At 36.0% G+C, this 23,625-nt stretch overlaps 1 protein-coding gene across 3 annotated transcripts; it reads right to left on the reverse strand.

Moving 5' to 3' along the window:
• Positions 1 to 8,613: 8,613 nt before the first annotated feature.
• LOC145724609 (uncharacterized) lies at positions 8,614 to 14,506 on the reverse strand. 3 transcript variants are annotated; one of them, XM_081972957.1, is made up of 2 exons: positions 12,733 to 14,506; positions 8,614 to 12,677 (listed from the first exon to the last, which is right to left on the reverse strand). In XM_081972957.1, exon 2 carries the CDS (start codon positions 12,409 to 12,411, stop codon positions 8,830 to 8,832), a length of 3,582 nt encoding a protein of 1,193 aa, XP_081829083.1. In that variant the 5' UTR covers positions 12,412 to 12,677; positions 12,733 to 14,506; the 3' UTR covers positions 8,614 to 8,829. The 3 variants fall into 2 exon arrangements, with proteins under 3 accessions (XP_081829085.1, XP_081829083.1, XP_081829084.1); XM_081972959.1 differs by having other exon boundaries at positions 8,614 to 13,816; positions 13,891 to 14,506.
• Between the last annotated feature and the right edge of the window lie 9,119 nt (positions 14,507 to 23,625).

The raw sequence follows: 23,625 nt of genomic DNA on the forward strand, positions 1-23,625 counted from the left end.
AAGGACTTTAAAGAATCATAAAGCTGAAAGAATTATTGCCTCGGTTATACATTTACCTATTGGTACAAATCGAACCTGTAGCAATTTGAATGCGCTAAATCGTTCTTAAGAGGACAGGCTTATTAAATGGCGTATCGGTAACTTATTCTGTAGTTGTATGGCATTTCCTGAACCGAGAAGAATATTTTGCGATAGATAACGGTACCGTTCGGTGCGACTTTTCGTACTTCCTCGTTTTACTTTTCCTTTTAATGATCGGTGAAGTGCTCGCACTTTGCTTTTAATTAATGCTTCGGTCAGGTGCATAGATTTCATGAAGGAAACATGCATTTTTATTTATTGACCCTACTAGAAGTATACAGGGTTTTTCAATGAAAAGTAGCCACCCTGAATATCTTCCAAAATAATTTCTCTGTTAAAAAATGCTAAGACACGTCAACAAAGATTGCAAGGGGGACATCTTTTTACGTAGGATTTGAATTTCTGCCATCAGCCCCTTTGCCGCCATAGCCACCCCCACTAAGTTTTCAAATGGCACCATACCCTGTGTGGCACATCGTTGGAAAGGGTATTTCATAAGGAATTAATTGCACTATTTTATTTGTACATTTGCTTTGAATTGAGACCAAAAAAAAATAAAAAATACGTTTTGTGTTTATTTTTTGTTAACTGCAGAAATAATAGCAAATAGTGGTTATCATTTAATTAATGGCTCAAAATAACCTCCGTTAACTTCCATACAATAGTACAAGCGACTTTGGAAGAGTTCGCGAACATTTGTGAGGACTTGCGGTGTCAGTTGTCGGCATTCATGTATTATTCTCTGCCTAAGGTCTGCAATATTCGCCGGCTGTGTTGCATAACCTTTAGATTTTAAATGCCCTCATAGAAAAAAGTCAAACGGAGTGAGGTCGGGTGATCTCGCAGGCCATTCCATGGGACCACGTCAACCAATCCATCTTCCAGGAAATCGATTGTTCAGATATTCTCGAACGGGAAGTGAATAGTGTGGAGGTGCACCGTCTTGTTGGAAAATTAGTTGATTTTCAAATAAATTTTCATCATTTTCTAGTAGCTCTGTTATGGTGGGATCAACAGTGGTGTCAAGAAGCTCAAGATAAGTAGCGCCATTCAAATTACCGTCAAGAAAAAACGGACCAACGATGTGGTCTCCTAAAATACCTGCCCAAACATTAAGTTTTTCTGGATATTGGGTATGGGTTTCCCTGAACCAATGTGGATTCGTGTCTGACCAATACCTACAGTTATGCCTGTTCACTTCTCCATTCAAAAAAAACATACACTCATCACTGAAGCAAATATTGTACAACAAGTTCACGTTGTTTGTCAGATTAGTAGACATAATTTCACAAAATTGTAGTCTTCTATCATAGTCATCTTCGTTTAATTCCTGAACCAATTTTACCTTGTATGGGTAAAATTGTGTTTTTTTAGAATTCTCCATACACTGCTTGTCGAAACACCCGATGCAAGGGAAATTTGATTTAAAGACTGATTATTATCCATTGCAACGTGTCCCAAAACAGCAACTTCAATTGGTTCATTAATAATTTGTCTTTCAGGTTGATGTTTTTTGTTTGTCACTGAACCAGTTTCCATGAATTTTTGCATCAACTTTAAGACATAATGATGACCAATTAATTTATCTGGATGAAAAATGTACAATTTCTATTCTTTCGGCAGTCGTGTAACCCATATCGACAATGTTCCTTCAAAACGAACTTACAAGTTGACCGACTGAGGCAAAAACATGGAATGGAAAACAGGTATTCTGTAGTGTTATCAGCAGCTTGACCAAAATAACAAAAAAATGTTTTTATTTTTTTTGGTCTCAATTCAAAGCAAATGTACAAATAAAATACTGCAATTAATTCCTTATGAAATACCCTTTCCAACGAAGTGCCACACAGGGTATGGTGCCATTTGAAAACTTAGTGGGGGTGGTTATCCCGGCAAAGGGGCTGATGGCAGAAATTCAAATCCTACGTAAAAAAATGTCCCCCTTGCAATCTTTGTTGACGTGTTTTAGCATTTTTTAACAGAGAAATTATTTTGGAAGATATTCAGGGTGGCTACTTTTCATTGAAAAACCCGGTATGTGTTTCCTGGAGAAACCTAACCTGGATAAACTGTTGAATTACTCTTTGTGACATAAAAATTCGTTTGGATGAGTTTTCATTAAATAGACTAACTTGGCCAGACAGTTGTTGTGATGTGTACTTAACTTGTGATCATCATCTCAGTTGTGTGATCTGTACTCAACTCTATGAGTTAGAACGTACAAATTTGGGGACACCATTTGTACGTTTTAACTCATAAAGTGGAATACACATGTCACCTGATGTTGCACAACAACTGTTTTGACTAGGATCCAGTTAAACATATACTGAAATACAGATTTTGTTTTTTTTTTTTTCGGTACATTCAGCAACATTTGAAGTACACCAACCACCCCAATGGAGAAGATGAAGCCGAGGGTAGTTTAGATTTTCCAAAAGGCGGAAAACAGAGAGAACCGGGGTTTAAGCCCCCCACAAACGTCGCCGGTATCAGATTAACAGATAACGGATAAATATTAATCAGATTTTCTTGCTGTTTCAGATGGACGAGCAACCAAGATAAGGATCGCAACTTTTCCACAGACCTTCCCTCCGGACACCATTCCGGTGCTAACTGGGCTCTGACTGCATTCCTGGCACTTTCCCCCGCTTTGCCTACGCAAAAGAGTGGAAACCATCACCCACCACAACTGCCGACTGTTTGGACGTCCTATAGTTTGCCAGGATCACCAGAGATGGACGAGCTGACGAAGAAAGAAGAAATGGAGGACAAGAAGAGCCCCACGGTCAGCGGGGGCATCCTTTTCCTCGCCGATACAACTCGAAGAACTTCCCGAAAGGGAAAATTCCTGGACTTGTAGCGACTTCTTCTTCCAGACCTATCCCCTTGGCGATGGGAGGGTAGCAGGGTTGCAGTTTGCAAGTTATTGGATAGAAAATTTAATGAGGATTCAAAAAATGTGCTTAAAATGATCATTTTCTCACTACAAGTGGGTTTTACAGGCGATTTTGTCCCTAACTGTCTTTTCAAACCGTCTTTCTGACAGTTTATATTTTGACACTATTTTTCTCCCTGACTTTGTAATGATTTTGTAATGGTTTTTTATTCCATTAGATAGAGAATTTCATGAGGATTTCAAAAATTTACTTAAAACTGTCAGTTTCTTTCTCCAAGGGGGTTTTACAAGCGATTTTATCCTTGGCTGTTTTTTCAAACTGTGTCTTTTGGCAATTCAAAGGTTGACAGCGTTTTTCTCTCTGACTGTACTCGATTTTTAGGAAATTTAGTGGGGATCCCAAAAATGTGCTTAAAAACATGATTCGGTCACTCCAAGTGGGTTTTATAGGCGATTTTGTTCCTGACTGTCCTTTAAACCGTATTCAAATTTCAGACCACAATTTTACTGATTTGTAAATTTGCTGCACCAAGGCAGTTTTTCCTAAATAATTCGAAAATGGTAAAAGTTACGAAAAATTTGCAAGAGACCAAAAATGTTTCTAATCAACTCCTTAGCACCGTAAGTTTTCTAAACCGTTTTTGCTTGAAATATACAGGGTGTGAATGGAAAATATGGTGGTTGACTGTTTTTGGTCACCCTGTACGCAATTTTTAAGATAGAATTTTTTACTTTTCACCCTGAGAAAGAGGAGCTCAAAACGGTTTTTTTAAGTGGTTGAACCACACTCAACTCCTAAAAATAACTGAGTTACAGGGTGTACAAACTTCAAACTACAATTTTAACTGATTGGAAAACTAGTTGAATCAACCCAGTTTTTGCTAAATATCTCAGAAACGGTGAAAGTGACGAAAAATTTGCAAGAGATCAAAAATGTTTTTAACCAACTCCTTAACTCTGAACCGTAAATTTTCAGGACCGTTTTTGCTTGAAATATACAAGGCATGCATGAAAAATATAGTGATTGACTGTTTTTGGTCACCCTGTACGCAATTTTTAAGATAGAATTTTTTACTTTTCACCCTGAGAAAGAGGAGCTCAAAACGGTTCTTTTAAGTGGTTGAACCGCCCTGAAATCCTAAAAATAACTGAGTTACAGGGTGTTCAAACTTCAAACCACAATTTCAACTGATTGAATTAAACCAGTTTTTGCTAAATAACTCAGAAATGGTGAAAGTTACGAAAAATTTGCAAGAGATCAAAAATGTTTTTAATCAACTCCTTAATTCTGAACCGTAAGTTTGCAGAACCGTTTTTGGTTGAAATATACAGGGTGTGCATGATAATTATGGTGATTGACTGTTCTTGGTCACCTTGTACGCAATTTTTAAGATATAATTTTTTACTTTACACCCTGAGAAAGAGGAGCTCAAAACGGTTCTTTTAAGTGGTTGAACCACCCTCAACTCCTAGAAATAACTGAGTTACAGGGTGTTCAAACTTCAAACCACAATTACAGTTGATTGGAAAACTGATTGAATCAAATCAGTTTTTGCTACATATCTCAGAAACGGTCAAAGTGACGAAAAATTTGCAAGAGATCAAAAATGTTCTTAATCAACTTCTTAACTCAGCACCGTACATTTTTAGGACCGTTTTTGCTTGAAATATACAGGGTGTGCATGATAATTATGGTGATTGACTGTTTTTGGTCACCCTGTCCGCAATTTTTTAGAGAGAATTTTTTGCTTTACACCCTAAAAAAGAGGAGCTCAAAACGGTTCTTTTAAGTGGTTGAACCACCCTGCCCTTTAAAATAACTGAGTTACAGGGTGCTCAAATTTCAAACTACAATTTCAACAGATTAGAAAATTTGTTGCATCAAACTAGTTTTTGCGAAATAACTCAGAAACGGTGAACGTTACGAAAAAATTGAAAGAGAGCAAAAATGTTCGTAAAGAAGTTCAAACTCATCCCTGGAAGATTTTAAATTTATGGTTTTTCAAATTAATTACAGCCATGACAGGAAAATGATATCTTCCTGTCAAATTCGAAATAGACCCATAAATTTACTTGTCAAATTGGAATTTACGGGTAACATTGGTAAATTTTCCTGTCACGCTGTATTTTACTTTTCCAATTTTACTTTACCTTACTAGTAAATAACCGGTACATAACGGTAAATTTAGACCTTAGAGTTTCCTAAATTTAAGTGAGACTGAAGTGTAATTAAACAGGTTAATCTCACTTAATTAGTGAAATTTTAAATGGACTTGTAGAGTGTACGAATTAATATGAATTCAGGAACAAAACAATCCCCTCGATGGGGCCAGTATTCTTCAGCGTCCGGACGAAACAAACAAAGTCGTCTTCGTGAGCGACGCCTGCTGTCGGGACGGTGGCCGGTGTGACGCGACGCCATGTCCGACCTATTTAGTTATTTTTATTATTAAAATATTTTCATTGCGAATCCAGTAAGTGAAATTAGGTACTCGGTTCTATTTATATGTACGACATAGGGTACATAAAAAAATATGTATGGTATATAGTATCATACATATTCATAGTAGCTGCAGTCTTACGTAGATATTTGTTATGTTTATGAGGTTAACAAAACTTTGTTTATAAGTATTTACTTCAACACTTTTCCTTGATTGTGAAATATTTCCAACAACTTACTGACTAAAAGATCATCTGAAAATTTTACATCAAATGAGCGAATCAAAAGCCATTATCCGATAAAGGTTCCGTTTGAGTATGGCCTGTTCAGCTAATGGACAAAAGGCTTTCTCCAACGTTTTCCACAAAAAAGTGGTAGCAAAAGAAAGATGGAGGGATACTATAGGTTGTTTACGAGATGACCATGCTACTGGACCTCCACAGTCCAATGTAACCTAATGTACTTTTCTTGGTTTCCTTGCAAAGTCCTTGTCACAGTAAAATAAAGTAAAGCATGTGGGAAATGGTTAAATGGTCAAAGCTCTTCACATCTGTGAAAAAGGCAATTTATTGGAGCTTCTGGAGGTTCTAGAGATCAACAAAAGCTCTTCTAACGACAAGTTTTTTTGTCTCAATTGACTAACTTAGATATACTTCTACTCTCTCAAAAGTTCCTTATCATTCCCCACCTTCCTAACCTCCTCTTTGTTTTCTCTAAACTTCCATATCATGTAGCTCATTATTAAAATACTCTCAACTTGCATATCTCATTTCCTAATGATATACCTACCACTTTCCACAAAAATAAAAGACTCCCACAAAGGTCCAATATTTTTTCTGGAGATCTCGCCATTTTTGGTCTTTCACAAAGCTTCTTCCAGCCAATTACCGGTCATATGTCAAGATCTTGTCGTTGTTCTGCGGTCTGTTTCTGAACGACATTGTCTTTCCATCAAAACTCGGCAACCTCAAACCGATTGAGCAAAAGACAACGGAAAAAATCGAGATTAAGAAAGGCGTAAGACAAGGATGTATACTTTCACCTTATTCAACCTATGCTCAGAAGACATCATAAGCAGAGCACTTTTGGAACAAGATACTAAAGTAAAAGACAAACCAATAAACAACATATATGCCGATGATACGGTTGTAATTGCAGAAACTCCAGAAGATCTTCAGATACTAATTAACGGAATGGTAGAATGCAGATTATCACTTAACATAACCTAAAGAAGAAGAAGACAAAGTTTCTTTCAACCAACTATCGGTCATATGTTAGGATCTTCAAAGCTATTTTTCGAGAAAGGTTCTCCAAACTCAGCAACCTCAAAATGATTGCATTGATTACGACTCTATGCACAAGGTTTTCGTGACACCGCAAAAGTTATTTTCTGTGCTTAATGTGGATATTGTGTATTCTTGGAGCCCTTGAGCAATTTGTCTTTTCTGATATTAGCTTGAACCTTTGCCTATAAAGCGATTTATGAAAATGCTTGCCAGTCTTCACTACGACTAATAGTTTTTTTCTGCTTACGTAGTAATGTCTCTTTGGTTTTGATAATGCTTTGCTGAATTATGGTTTAGTTCTTCACCATCTTCTTCAAGCATTTAGTTGAGCTTCTCCATGGTTTCTTGATGTTGGGGTCTTGGGTTTATTATTCTGTTTTTAACATCATAAATCAACGCAAATCTTAAAATAATACCTAAAAACGACGAATAAGTCAAAAACTTTTTCGTCATCTATTATCCACGGTTGAAAATCTGCAAGAACAACTGTAAAACCGCAAACGAGGGGTAATAAAGAATATCGCATCCAAAACACACATATTTGTTGTGACAAACAAAGGCCCATAAACAGGCCAGAAGAGGTGCATCGGCGTCCCCTTCGGCGTCGCTTTTTTCGGGCATCGGCGTCTTCGAGGGACGCCGGGCGTCGCGCCAAAGCTCGGGCGCCCTTCCGAGAGCCGCGGCACAAAGGCTCGACTCTTCGACGACGGCCTCGATGGCTCTTCTTCGTGTCCACTGATGATGTTTTCCCCGTTTAAACTATTTGCGTTGTTTTCACTGTTTATTGCGTTCAGGTTACACTTAGTTTATAGAGCATGTGTGTAAACGACCACACAAATATTTCGATTGTTTTGTTTTGAGGAAAATCTGTTTTCTGTTTACATACTAGGAAAATTTGACCGGTAAATTTTGACACCGCTTTTCTCCCTGACTGTACTAAATTTTGTAGTGTTTTTTTAGGTTATTGGATAGGAAATTTTATGAGGATTCCAAAAATGTGCTTAAAACAGTAATTTTCTCACTCCAAGTGGGTTTTACAGGCGATTTTGTCCCTGACTGTCTTTTCAAACTGTGTTTCTGGCAGTTCAAACTTTGACACTGCTTTTCTCCCCGACTGTATTAAATTTTGTTTTGTTTTTTTAGGTTATTGGATAGGAAGTTTTATAAAGATTCCAAAAATGTGCTTAAAACTGTCATTTTGTCACTCCAAGTGGGGTTTACAGGTAATTGTGTTCCTGACAGTCCTTTCAAAGTGTGTTTTGGCAGTTCAAATTTTGACACCGCTTTTCTCCTCGACTGTATTAAATTTTGTAGTGTTTTTTTAGGATATTAGATAGGAAATTTTATCAGGATTCCAAAAATCTACTTAAAACTGCTATTTTTTTTATTCCAAGTGGGTTTTACAGGCGATTTTGTCCGTGACAGTCCTTTTAAAGTGTGTTTTGGCAGTTGAAACTTTGACACCGCTTTTCTCCCCGACTGTATTAAATTTTGTATTGTTTTTTGAGGTTATTGGATAGGAAACTTTATGAGGATTTCAAAAATGTGCTTAAAACTGTCATTTTTTCACTTCAAGTTAGATTTACAGACGATTTTGTCCCTGACTGTTCTTTCAAATTGTGTTTCTGGCAGTTTAAACTTTGACACCGCTTTTCTCCCCGATTGTATTAAATTTTGTATAGCTTTTTCAGGTTATTGGATAGGAAATTTTATGAGGATTCCAAAAATGTGCTTAAAACTGTCATTTTGTCACTACAAGTGGGGTTTACAGGTGATTTTGTTCCTGACAGTCCTTTCAAAGTGTATTTTGGCAGTTCAAGTTTTGACACCGCTTTTCTCCCCGACTGTATTAAATTTTGTATTGTTTTTTAAGGTTATGTTCTGGGTAGGAAGAAATATATTAAATAAACTTGTGGACTGTATTATTGCTAAATTTATTGTTTAGGTTTAAACAAAACGTGCAGATCTCGTGCATCGTAACTTTCTCTCTCCTCTTCTCGGTGTTGCCAAATTTCACTCCTTAACATACCGGCCCCTTTGGAAGTACTATGTACTTACAACAAAACATATAAGCTTAGATTTAACATTAAAAATACATTATTAGGTAATAAACAATTAAAGCTAAGTTAGTCCTCAACAGGTAACGCACAAATGCGATTAACAGCACGAGTAGTGGTTCCATCTCGCACTTTCAGTTTTACCACCCGAACCACACCGTCCTTTCCAGGATACAACTGTACAATGCGCCCCAACTCCCAATGCAAACTTGAAGCGTTATCATTGCGTATAAGTACCAAAGTACCTATTTTCAAAATATGGTTACAGTTTAATTTCCATTTGGTGCGCACTTGGAGTTCGGTCAGGTACTCCCTTTGCCATCTGGCCCAATAATGTTGCACCATTGACTGCAACTTCTCCCACTTCCGCAATCGATTTTCTGGAACTTGCATGAAACTCCGCTCTGGAAGACTTGAAAGAGTTCTGCCAATTAGAAAGTGGCCTGGTGTCAACGCCGTCAAATCATCTGGGTCATCATTGATAGGACAAATGGGACGGGAATTTAGGATACCTTCAATTTGTGCTAAAATGGTACCGAATTCCTCGAAATTTAAAGACTTATCACCAACCACCCTCTTTAAGTGAAATTTTACGCTCTTAATTCCTGCCTCCCAGATTCCCCCAAAAGTAGGAGAACGTGCCGGAATAAAATTCCATTTTATACGCTCACTAGCAAGTTGATTGGCGATGTACTCGCAATTGTTTCCCAAAAAGTCATAAAGCTTACCTAGTTCATTATTGGCTCCAATATAGTTCGAACCATTGTCGGAATATATGTTAGTCGGTCTGCCACGTCTACTGACAAATCGTCTGAAGGCAGCCAAAAAAGCAGCAGTTGTTAATTCAGAGACGAGCTCAATGTGTACGGCCTTTGTACTCATACAGACAAACAAACATATATAACATTTTACCAACTTTGGATTTCTGGTAAATCGGTCCTTGAGTAAAAAAGGACCCCCAAAATCTGTCCCTACATTTAAAAACACTGAATGCGCATTTACTCTAACCTCAGGTAAGTCGCCCATTAGATAATTAACTTTTCCAGGCTTTGCACGAAAGCACTTAATACATTTTCTTACAACTCCCTTACATAATTTGCGACCTGATAATGGCCAAAAACGCTGCCGTATCGAATAGATCAAACACTGAACACCACAATGCAACAATCGCATATGTTCTTCTCTTATAATACTTTCTGTTAATTTATGACCTTGTGGCAAAATTATAGGATGCTTTTGTTCAAAAGGCTGACTTGACTTTTCAATCCTACCTCCAACTCTAATTAAACCCTTATGCAAAAATGGATTTAAACCTAAAATACGACTAGATTTTGAAATTTCTTTATTATTAAGTAAAGCATTATATTCTGACGCAAAACATTGTATTTGTACATTTTTAATATATTGTTCCAATGCCTCGTTCAACTCGTCTGGAGTTAACGGACCAGTCTGCTTATTACATTCTTTACAACTCATTTTTAAGTTTTTTATGAACCTCAAAACATAACCTAACACTCTTAAGCTCTTTTGCAGAGAGGAGAATTTCTCTAAACCATAATTTAATTCATCACAAGGTTGAATACTTAAACAAACCACTACTCTTTGTTCAGGAATCTCCTGCTCTTGCACATTTACATTTTCCAACTGCCAAGTACTTTCATCTGACTGAAACCATTCAGGTCCATGCCACCATAAACTTGAATTATCTAAAGTTTCACTTGAAACTCCTCTCGATATTAGATCTGCAGGATTACTATCTGTTCTGACATGATGCCAATCTTTACAGTTTGTCAGTGACCTAATTTCGCTCACTCTATTTGCCACAAAGATTTTCCAACGGTAAGGTTCACCAGCTATCCAGTTCAGCGTAATTGTAGAATCTGTCCACCAATAAATCTTGTTGAATTCAACATTTAAAGAATTTAACGTTTTAGCACCCAAATTGGCCAACAATAAGGCTCCACATAACTCTAGTCTGGGTAAGCTGATCTGTTTCAAAGGCGCTACACGCGATTTAGCGCACAACAGCTTAGCACCGATTCTTCCAGTGCTGGTGATACAGCGTACATACAAACAAGCACCATACGCCTTCATGGAGGCGTCACTAAAACCGTGCATCTCTATACGAACATATTCTGACATTAATGCATGTCTAGGAATTTCCATTTTTCCAACTCCAACAAGATTCATTTTAAAAGACAAATACAATTCCGCTAAAGACAATGGAATGTTATCATCCCAAGACACTTTATTTTTCCAGATTTCCTGCATTAAAATCTTTCCCTGTACTACAATTGGACTTATTAGTCCCAATGGATCAAAAATCTTACTTATCAAAGACAGTACGGATCGTTTGGTTATATTTATATCCTTTAACTCATTATCCTTAAAATCCTGTACCTTATATTGAATTGAATCTCTCAAAGGATTCCAAAAAATACCTAACGTTTTGTTGTTCTCTGTTTCCCCAATTGATAAAATATGAGCATCTAAATTTTTATTTACTTCAAACTTATTTAGAATTGAAAAATCATTACACAAAAATTTTCTTAACTCGAATCCTGCACTTGCTAAAATACTAACAATATCGCTCTGAATTTTTAATAATTCTTCTTTAGAATTCGCTCCTGTTAAAACGTCATCCATATAAAAATCTGTTTTTATAACTCGACTAGCTACTGGAAATTTCTCACTATTTTCCTCCGCTAAAACATGAAGACATTTTACGGCCAAATATGGAGAAGATGCGCAACCATAAGTTACGGTGTTCAATTTGAAAATCTGTAACACTTTTCCAACGTCATTTCGCCAAAAGATCCTTTGGAATTTCCTGTCATCTTCATGTACATTAATTTGCCTATACATTTTAGATATGTCTCCTGTTAGAACATACTGATGTAACCGAAATCTCAATAAAATCGAAAATAGTTCGTGTTGTAAGGTAGGGCCTACATATTGTATGTCATTCAACGACACACCCGTGTCCGATTTAGCGGACGCATCAAATACAACACGACATTTAGTTGTTAAACTGTCACCTTTGATTACGGCATGGTGGGGTAAAAAATATCCATCCATGTCATCATCCGTCACTACTGACATATGTCCTAACTCGGCATACTCATTTAGAAACGCGACATACTCTTTCTTTAAATTTAAATCCTTATTCAGTCTTTTTTCCAATAAATTAAATCGATTTAAAGCTACATCTCGGCAATTTCCCAATTTTAAATTAGACTTAAAAGGAATTCTTACTACAAAACGGCCATTTTTATCTCGTTGTGTAGTCTCTTTAAAATAAATTTCACAATATTCCTCATCTTTTGACATCATTTTTTTCTTTCCAACTACATCCTCAATTTCCCAAAATTTAACCAACAGTTTGTCACTATACTCTTGTTGCGACAAGGTATGACAGGTAACAGACATATGACACGTAGAATTTAAATTTAAGTTACCCGCAATAACAAATCCAAATTCTGTTTTCTGCAAAATTGGTAAATTTGAACCAAGTCTAATTTGTTCTCCCTTGACAGCTGCCCAGAACGCGTTTGAACCCAATAAAATATCAATATCACTCGATATATTAAACTGTGGGTCAGCTAACCTTACATTTTCTGGTATGGGCAATAATCCTTTATCAAAACTCATTACTGGTAATCGATCAGTGATTTTAGGAAGTACTAAACAATTAATATTTAAAGAAAAGTCACTAAAACGCGATTTTATTTTTACACTTGTCTGCGAATTAATATTCGTTAAATTTTGACCAATCCCTTTTATTTTAAAACTCAATTTGGATTCCGCCAGATTTGCTTTTTTACAAAAATCCCTTGTTATAAAGTTACTCTGCGAGCCGCTATCCAATAACGCCCTAGCATGAAATACTTTATCTTTCGTACAAACTTGCACAACCGCTGTGGATAATAATACTTGAGAATCATTATTAACTACATTATTCGAAATACTGACACTATCGGCAACCGCGCATTCCGCCGGCACTCGTACGACACCAACATGGCTGCTGTGACTAGCGCCTTCGGCGAGGCCATTGGTTATTTCAACTTTTGCACCATCGGTTGGAGTGTTAGGAAGCGTATTGTGTTTTTGATCAAATTCTGCATGTAATAATGTATTATGTGCCTTCTTGCACCGAAAACATTTTGGTCTCTTACATTTCCAGTATGGATGAGAGTCTCTCAGACAAATAAAACATAATTTCAAACGTTTTACTGCCGTTATTCTATTTTCTGTAGGCAGTTTTAAGAAACTCTCACATTTGAAAATACTGTGATCTTGATGACAATAAAAACATTTAAATTTATTTTCCTGGGCTAAAGAGTCCTCTGCATCCACTGCAGCATAGGAACTACCCTGTCCTGGACCTCTTGTACCCCTGAACACCTTTCTAACCTCCTGCCTATCTGAAACCTCTAGTTTTTCCAAAACTTCACATTTTAACATTAAAAATTTATTCAAGTCCTGCATAGTTGGTAGATCTCCCTCATATTTAAATGTCTCCCAATCTCTACGTGTTATACTATCAAACTTATTACTCATGATATAAATAATTAAGCGATCCCATGCCTCTGTTTGCTCACCTAAACTTTTTAAACACCTTAAATGCTTGGTAATATTATCAAAAAGGTTCCTCAAATCTTTATATGACTCTCTAACTACAACAGGATATTCAAAAATTGCCCTTACATGGTTATAAACAATAATCTTTTTATTTTCAAAGCGTTCATTTAAGAATTTCCAAGCTTCTTTATAGTTTCTTTCAGACACATCCATATACTTAATAGTTTCAAGAACTTTTTGATCCAAAGACGATCTCAAATAATAAAATTTCTGTATGTCTGTCAAAGATTCATCACTGTCTACCAGAGCTACAAAGGCGTCCTTAAACTCCAACCAATCACTATACTGCCCATTGAAAGTTGGCAACTTGATTGGTGGAAGCTTTACCAAGGAAACACGATTTGCTGAAGTTACAGCACTTCCGTTTTGACTCAAAGCTCGCTCTGACCCAGCAACTGAATTTCCCTCCAATGATCTATTAAATTTATTACACAATGCTTGCATATCACCAATCAACTTGAAATATTTTGACTCAAAATCATCTCTTACCCTTTCATCCGGCACAATCTCGTTATTTTGAGAGGTGACATTCTCAATTTGTGACTGAATCTCATTAAATTCGTCCCACACTGGAGCAATTTTCTCTAATCTGACCTGTACTTGACCTACTGCCAAGTCGTCCACTAAATCCTTGTTAACTGAATCAAAATACGTTTTACATCTTGTCAATCGACTGACAATGTTGGTTCTCCTTGCCCGTAATCCAGCTAACTCGGCCATTTTAGCACTAATCTCCAGTATCTACCTTAAAAAAGGAAACAACAAGGAAAGTGTAAACATAAATACTTGGATAACAGGAACCCGCGGTGGAACACGCAAACGCCACGCTCAACAATTTGCTTCCGATTCTCCGCTCCAAACTTTATTTCGTGATCGCCACCTTTCACTTGATATTTTTCAACTTTTTCTTCCTTTTCCCGATGTTTTCTTCACCAATTCACTATCCGGCTCCTAGGACCAATGTTCTGGGTAGGAAGAAATATATTAAATAAACTTGTGGACTGTATTATTGCTAAATTTATTGTTTAGGTTTAAACAAAACGTGCAGATCTCGTGCATCGTAACTTTCTCTCTCCTCTTCTCGGTGTTGCCAAATTTCACTCCTTAACAGGTTATTGGATAGGAAATTTTATGAGAATTCCAGAAATGTGCTTAGAACTGTCATTTTGTCACTCCAAGTGGGGTTTACAGGTGATTTTGTCCGTGACAGTCCTTTCAAAGTGTGTTTTGGCAGTTCAAACTTTGACACCGCTTTTCTCCCCGACTGTATTAAATTTTGTATTGTTTTTTTAGGTTACTGGAAATAAAATTTTATGAGGATTCCAAAAATGTGCTTTAAACTGTCATTTTGTCACTCCAAGTGGGGTTTACAGGTAATTTTGTTCCTGACAGTCCTTTCAAATTGTGTTTTGGCAGTTCAAATTTTGACACCGCTTTTTTCCCCAACTGTATTAAATTTTGTATTGTTTTTTTGTTAGGTTATTGGATAGTAAATTTTATGAGAATTCCAGAAATGTGCTCAAAACTGTCTTTTTTTCACTCCAAGTGGTGTTTACAGGTAATTTTGTTCCTGACAGTCCTTTCAAAGTGTGTTTTGGCAGCTCAAACTTTGACACCGCTTTTCTCCTCGACTGTATTAAATTTTGTATTGTTTTTTTAGGTTATTGGATAGGAAATTTTATGAGGATTAAAAAAATTTACTTAAAACTGTAATTTTGTTACCCCAAGCAGTGAGGTTTACAGGCGATTTTGTCCGTGACAGTCCTTTCAAAGTGTGTTTTGGCAGTTCAAATTTTGACACCGCTTTTCTCCCCGACTATAATAAATTTTGTATTGTTTTTTTTAGGTTATTGGATAGGAAATTTTATGAGGATTCCAAAAATGTACTTAAAACTATAGTTTTGTCACTCCAAGTGGTGTTTACAGGTGATTTTGTTCCTGACAGTCCTTTCAAAGTGTGTTTTGGCAGTTCAAATTTTGACACCGCTTTTCTCCCCGACTGTATTAAATTTTGTATTGTTTTTTAAGGTTATTGGATAGGAAATTTTATGAGAATTCCAAAAATGTGCTTCAAACTGTAATTTTGTCACTCCAGATAGGTTTGACAAGCAATTTTGCTGTTCGGCTTTGGCGATATTTATGGTTCTTAAATCTGCCGACAGAGTATCCCTCCAGCGCAACCGACTTCCTTTGCAGCATTTTCTAGTTTAAGGAAATCTTCTTTTATGTCTATGGTTGTTCTTCCTACTATGTCTATATCGTCCGCAAAGGCTAGATAAGTCGGGGGCCTCAGTTCCTAAACAAAAATGTACCAGTGTTTGCTGTTCTTAGAACAACTAGAGGAATAATCATAAATAGGAGCCATGACATATGCAGATGACATCGACCTAATGGCAAAAACACCACGAGGAATAATCCAAACATTCAAGACACTAGAAGTGGCAGCAAGAGGGACTGCAGGTGAATGTGGTAAAAACGATCAAGATTAGCAGACTAGGATGGCTAGGACACACACACACAGAGAGAAAGCACCGAAAAAACAGATTCTCTACCAAACACCAGCTGGTACTCGAAAGAGTGCTATATAAGGATCAGGTGGAAAAACACCTAAGAATTCTGGGAGTTAGGAATTGGAAAGCCAAGGCGCAAGAGAGACAAGAATGGAGGAAGATTCTTCAGCAGGCTAAGACCCAACTAGGGTTGTGATGCCATAGATGATGATGATTTTGCTGTTTTTACGACTTTCTCCTTTATTATGTTTAACAGCAGCAGGGGCATTGTTTATGTTTAAGATAATCTATGACCTAAATAACCACAACCTAACAAAGGTTAAAGCAGGAGATCAACTCACTAAAAACATTCCAACACCGGGAGGATTTAGACTTTTTGTTTGGACAAAATTATTAACAAATAACAGATCTTAACCTCGGATACAGACTGAGCAACAATTAGTATGGTGTGTTATGCCGATGATGCAGCAACTATTGCCCAATCAGAAAACGACCTACAGAGACAACTCTTCCAGTTTTTCCAAACAAGCCGATAAATCAATATTGACATTTCTATCAACAAAACCACTCAGATGTAAGCTAGTGGTGAAGAACAATCCCATAGAACAGAGGATGCAATTTAGATATCTGGGCATAGACACATCAAGCACCCACGACCCAGTTAAAGACCTGAAAAGCTACAGAGTCGATTAAATGGGGAAAGTTTTACGTCGAAATATCTTCTATGGATTGAAAATATAAACGGATTCTAATTTTTCGTCTGTAAATTTCGTTGAAATAGTTGTAGTAATGTTTTTACCTCAAGAATTTGTGGTAGAATTTTGTACAGATATTAGATACTCACCTGCATTAAAGTCATATAAGTATCTCACTCAAAAGCAATAATTTGTTTCTGAATCAGATTAGGTTCAAATTCGCCTGTAAAATCCACTTGGAGTAAGAAAATGGCTGTTTTAAGCACATTTTTAGAATCCTCATTACATTTCCTATTCAATAACCTGAAAAAACACTTTCAAAATTTGGTACAGTCAGAGAGAAATGCGGTGTCAAAATTTCAACTGCCAGAAACACAGTTTGAAAGGACAGTCAGGGACAAAATTGACTAAAAAACCCACTTGGAGTGATAAAATGACTGTTTTAAGCACATTTTTAGATTCCCCATCAAATTTCGTATTCAATAACCTGAAAAAACACTTCCAAAATTTGGTACAGTCAGAGAGAAATGCTGTGTCAAAATTTCAACTGCCAGAAACACTGTTTGACAGGTCAGTTAGGGACAAAATCGACTAAAAAACCCACTTGCAGTAAGAAAATTACTGTTTTAAACATATTTTTAGAATCTTCATTAAATTTCCTATCCAATAACCTGAAAAAACACTTTCAAAATTTAGTTCAGTCAGAGAGAAATGCGGTGTCAAAATTTCAATTGCCAGAAACACAGTTTGAAAGGACAGTCAGGGATAAAATCGCCTGTAAAACTCACTTGGAGTGAGAAAATGACACTTTTAAGTACATTTTTGGAATCCTCAGTAAATTTCCTATTCAATAACCTCAAAAAACCCTTTCAAAATTTAGTTCAGTCAGAGAGAAATGCGGTGTCAAAATTTCAACTGCCAGAAATACAGTTTGAGAAGACAGTCAAGGACAAAATCGACTAAAAAACCCACTTGTAGTGGGAAAATGACTGTTTTAAGCACATTTTTAGAATCCTCATTAAATTTCCTATTCAATAACCTGAAAAAACACTTTCAAAATTTGGTACAGTCAGAGAGAAATGCGGTGTCAAAATTTCAACTGCCAGAAATACAGTTTGAAAGAACAGTCAGGGACAAAATCGACTAAAAAATGAACTTGGAGTGGGAAAATGACTGTTTTAAGCACATTTTTAGAATCCTCATTAAATTTCCTATTCAATAACCTGAAAAAACACTTTCAAAATTTGGTACAGTCAGAGAGAAATGCGGTGTCAAAATTTCAACTGCCAGAAATACAGTTTGAAAGAACAGTCAGGGACAAAATCGACTAAAAAACGCACTTGTAGTGGGAAAATGACTGTTTTAAGCACATTTTTGGAATCCTCATTAAATTTCCTATTCAATAACCTGAAAAAACACTTTCAAAATTTGGTACAGTCAGAGAGAAATGCGGTGTCAAAATTTCAACTGCCAGAAATACAGTTTGAAAGAACAGTCAGGGACAAAATCGACTAAAAAACGCACTTGTAGTGGGAAAATGACTGTTTTAAGCACATTTTTGGAATCCTCATTAAATTTCCTATTCAATAACCTGAAAAAACACTTTCAAAATTTGGTACAGTCAGAGAGAAATGCGGTGTCAAACTTTCAACTGCCAGAAACACAGTTTGAAAGGACAGTCAGGGACAAAATTGACTAAAAAACCCACTTGGAGTGATAAAGTGACTGTTTTAAGCACATTTTTAGAATCCCCATTAAATTTCGTATTCAATAACCTGAAAAAAACACTTTCAAAATTTAGTACAGTCAGAGAGAAATGCTGTGTCAAAATTTCAACTGCCAGAAACACAGTTTGAAAGGACAGTCAGGGACAAAATCGACTAAAAAACGCACTTGGAGTGGGAAAATGACTGTTTTAAGCACATTTTTAGAATCCCCATTAAATTTCGTATTCAATAACCTGAAAAAACACTTTCAAAATTTAATACAGTCAGAGAGAAAAGCGGTGTCAAAATTTCAACTGCTAGAAACACAGTTTGAAAAAACAGTCAGGGATAAAATCGCCTGTAAAACTCACTTGGAGTGAAAAAATTACTGTTTTAAGCACATTTTTAGAATCTTCATTAAGTTTCCTATGCAATAACCTGAAAAAATATACCCATAGAACAATCCCATAGAACAGAGGATGCAATTAAGATATCTGGGCATAGACACATCAAGCACCCACGACCCAGTTAAAGACCTGCAGAGCCAGATTAACAAAGCACTCTTAGGATGCCTACCAGATACAGTCTGGTCAAATTCGTACAAAGATAGAGCAAACTTGGAATCCACAAGACCTGTATCGGACCAATCAAGACACCAACAAGACCAAACCCATGCTATAAGGGTGGCCGAAATGAAAACACTGAGAACAATAGTGAGGAAAACAAGAAGAGATAGAACACAGATATTAGATGGGAAATACAAGATATTTTGAGATGGGGAAGACAACGTAAGAGACAGTGGTACAACCATGTAAGGCGGATGGAGGAGAACAGACTTCCGAAAATAGCCCTACCCTTCCGGCTCAAGACCACCCAAAAGATGGAGAGATAGTGGCAATCTACCTCCCAGGAAAAGATGCAGAGGCAGCTTCAAAATCAACAGATCTCCAAGAAGAAAAAGAAGAAGTTTCTGAAAAAAAGGTGTAGAAACTCTTCTCCCTATCCTGACACTGCTAAAGGACTTTCGATACATACTTTACTCATGCTTATCAACTTTCTGGGTATTCCTAGTACAGATTTTCAATAATTACATTGCTACTTATATTTGCCAATTTTTTAATATTGTTTGGCTGAACGTTAAACTCGTCAACATTGGTGGATTCTGATATATAAACGATCGTAACATCTCTGCTGACTAATGAGTCGTTTATGATATGAGGGGCAGAGAATAAAAGGCAAAAGTCTCGCCGTGGCGACAATCAAAATACGTGTGTATTACATTCCGACGACGGTGTCTGAGACAACTTGTTTGTATGCACCCTACCACCGATTTGGCGCCAGTAGCCCTCCTAATCACCGTGGCACCCCTCTGTCATATTATTACCCAGACATTTTGATAAATGTCGACTTCCCGATGGTGACGAATATATTTATTTAGATTGTAAACACAAATATCGGTATGAGAAAAAAGACATTAAACTGAACCTTAGAGAACGTCCAATTTGAAAAATGCAAAATGTCAGAAATCTTTCTTATGACAAGATATTTATAGTACAATATTAGTAAACAATTTGTTTAGATTGAAACTGGTTCTTTGGTTCTAATAAACGCAAACAAATTACGAATCATGAAAAAACTGCACTCCAGAGGTGCAATCAAAAACCAACCAAATTACATGGTACCATCCATGGTCGGTCGAGTAAAATTACCGAAAATTACTAATGTTGCAGTGCGTCTAGACAGACAGAAGTTTGGAAGAATATAATCATCAACCGTTTCTGACAATAATTTAGTCGAGACTTTCTCTCTGGCATTGTTTTCATACTACTTTTGTCTGATATTATTGTAATTTACATAAACTAATGTCGAAATAATCGTTTTCTTCCTTTTCGATTGAAATTGAAAAATGCTGCTAATTATTACTGAAAAAAAAATAGAATATCGTAATTTGGTACAAATGTTATACAATTTCTAACTAGAAGGAAAAAATACCAAGTTTCCTGTCAAGTATACAGTGTGTCCCAAATTGGTTCTACATGTATCTCGGTAACCTTTAGAGCTACCGAGTCGGTTAAATGGGGAAAGTTTTACGTCGAAATATCTTCCATGGATTGAAAATATAAACGGATTCTAATTTTTCGTCTGTGAATTTCGTTGAGATAGTTGTGGTAATGTTTTTACCTCAAGAATTTGTGGAAGAATTCTGTACAGATATTTTGCAGACACTCTGTATCAAAAGTATCGTAAACCAATAACGAAATCTCAAAGGTATTTTTAGGTGAGTGAACTGTCTGCTCACATCAAACTTATTCGCCACTCAGTTGTATTAGAGTCATATAAGTATCTCACTCAAAAGCAGTAATAGAGTAAGAAAATCGCTGTTTTAAACACATTTTTGAAATCCTCGTTAAATTTCCTATCTAATAACCTAAAAAAACACTACAAAAATTGGTACAGTCAGGGAGAAATGCGGTGTGCAAAATTTCAACTGCTAGAAACACAGTTTGAAAGGACAGTCAGGAACAAAATGGCCTCGAAAACCCACTTGGAGTGATAAAATGACTGTTTTAAGCACATTTTTAGAATCCCCATTAAATTTCCTATTCAATAACCTGAGAAAACACTTTCAAAATTTGGTACAGTCAGAGAGAAATGCGGTGTCAAAATTTCAACTTCCAGAAACACTGTTTGACAGGTCAGTCAGGGACAAAATCGACTAAAAAACCCACTTGGAGTAAGAAAATTACTGTTTTAAACACATTTTTAGAATCCTCATTAAATTTCCTATCCAATAACCTCAAAAAACACTTTCAAAATTTAGTTCAGTCAGAGAGAAATGCGGTGTCAAAATTTCAACTGCCAGAAACACTGTTTGACAGGTCAGTCAGGGACAAAATCGACTAAAAAACCCACTTGGTGGGAAAATGACTGTTTTAAGCACATTTTTAGAATCCTCATTAAGTTTCCTATTCAATAACCTGAAAAAACACTTTCAAAATTTGGTACAGTCAGAGAGAAATGCGGTGTCAAAATTTCAACTGATAGAAACACAGTTTGAAGAAACAGTCAGGGAGAAAATCGCCTGTAAAACTCACTTGGAGTGAAAAAATGACTGTTTTAAGCACATTTTTGAAATCCTCATGAAATTTTCTATCCAATACCCTGAAAAAACCCTACAAAATTTGGTACGCTCAGAGAGAAAAACTCTGTCAAAATTTCAATTACCAGAAACACAGTTTGAAAGGACAGTCAGGGACAAAATCGCATGGAAAATCCACTTGTAGTGAGAAAATGACTGTTTTAAGTACATTTTTAGAATACCCATTAAATTTCCTATCCAATAACCTGAAAAAACACTACAAAATTTGGTACAGTCAGAGAGAAATGCGGTGTCAAAATTTCAACTGCTAAGAAACAGTTTGAAAAAACAGTCAGGGATAAAATCGCCTGTAAAACCCACTTGGAGTGAGAAAATGACTGTTTTAAGCACATTTTTAGAATCCTCATTAAATTTCCTATCCAATACCCTGAAAAAACACTACAAAATTTGGTACACTCAAAGAGAAAAACTTTGTCAAAATTTCAATTGCCAGAAACATAGTTTGAAAGGACAGTCAGAGGGCAAAATTGCCTGTAAAACTCACTTGGAGTAAGAAAATGACTGTTTTAAGTGCATTTTTGGAATCCCCATTAAATTTTCTAACCAATAACCTCAAAAAACACTTTCAAAATTTAGTTCAGTCAGAGAGAAATGCGGTGTCAAAATTTTAACTGCCAGAAACACAGTTTGAAAGGACAGTCAGGGATAAAATCGCCTGTAAAACTCACTTGGAGTGAGAAAATAACACTTTTAAGTACATTTTTGGAATCCTCATTAAATTTCCTATTCAATAACCTGAAAAAGCACTTTCAAAATTTAGTACAGTCAGGGAAAAATGCGGTGTCAAAAACAAATTATCTTAAAATTGCTAAAAAAGATACAAGATAAAATAAAATGACGAGTCCGTGTTTCTCCACTTGAAAACGGTACTTTTTCAGACTTTCTCTGTACTTTGTGTCATAATAAAGAATAATAACATTCATAACAGCACTAGAGTTTAAAATATTAAGTTTGATTCGTTTAAATTAAAATAAAACATTGTTCTAATATTTTCTATAAACAGTGCGCGTGCGGCTAAAATTTATTTAGCAAATTTTGCTGATAAAACTTAAATGAAAATTACTTTGAGAAAATGCGAAACTCACATTAGGATTGTCTTCGAATATAATCTAGGCTGGGAAAAGACCTAGAGTTGTTAAAACAGAAAATTTTCCCGTCACCATGATGTCGGGGTTTAGTTTGGTTAAACTTTAGAACCATTTAGCTTTGATTTATTGAAATATTTTAAAATCAAAATTAAGGTGAAGTGTAGCCCTTAATAAAAATATATACAGCTGTGAGAAATCTAAAACTGACAAAAAAACATAGATAATTGCATGCGCGAGACAAAGACGGAAAATCTCCAAAAAGTCAAAGTAGGCCAAAATTTGTAAGTAGTGTTGTCAAATTTACTGATTTTACTGGTTGGATTATAATTAAATACTGACATAACTTTGTTATTAAAACCTTCCAAAAGTTTCCAGATCCAGTTAAGATTTCCAAATGTCTCTAAAGAAGTCAATACGTTCTTTTAACTGTCCAAATGCTTCTGAAGTAGTCTAAAAAGATTTCAAAAGCTTGCAAAACACTTTAGAAACTCTAAAAGCTTCGAAATGTTCCGGAAACAACCTAGAAGCTTCCAAAAGCTTTGGGAACAGTCTAAATGCTTCCATTAGTCTACAAACTTCTTTATGACTCTAGAGCAGTTTTAAAGCTTCCAAATGCTCCTAAAGTAGTGCAGAACCTTCAAAATGTCCAAAAACCCTCTGAATGCTCCTGAAGTAGTCAAAAAATTTTCACAAGCTGTCAAAACTATATAGAAACTCTTTCAAAATAGTGTCTAAAAACATGCAAATGCTCCTGATGCAGCATAGATGCTTCCGAAATAAGCCTTTGGAATAAAAGCTTCCTTATGATTCTAGAGCAGTTTATAAACTTCCAACAATTTCTAGAACCATCGAAATCGAAAGCTTCCAAAACACTATGGAATCTGAAAAAGCGTCTAAAAACTTCCAAATGCTCCTGAAGCAGCATAGAAGCTTCCGAAATAAGTCTTTGGTATAAAAGCTCCTTTATGATTCTAGATCAGTTTATAAACTTTTCTAGAACAGTCTAAAATAGACAATTTTTTAGCAGAAGAGGGATGAAATTTCTTGTCAATCAAAGACATACTC

Source organism: Ips typographus, linkage group LG2 (assembly GCF_016097725.1).
Source record: "Ips typographus isolate SLU linkage group LG2, UJ_Ityp_2.0, whole genome shotgun sequence".
NCBI lineage: Eukaryota > Metazoa > Arthropoda > Insecta > Coleoptera > Curculionidae > Ips > Ips typographus.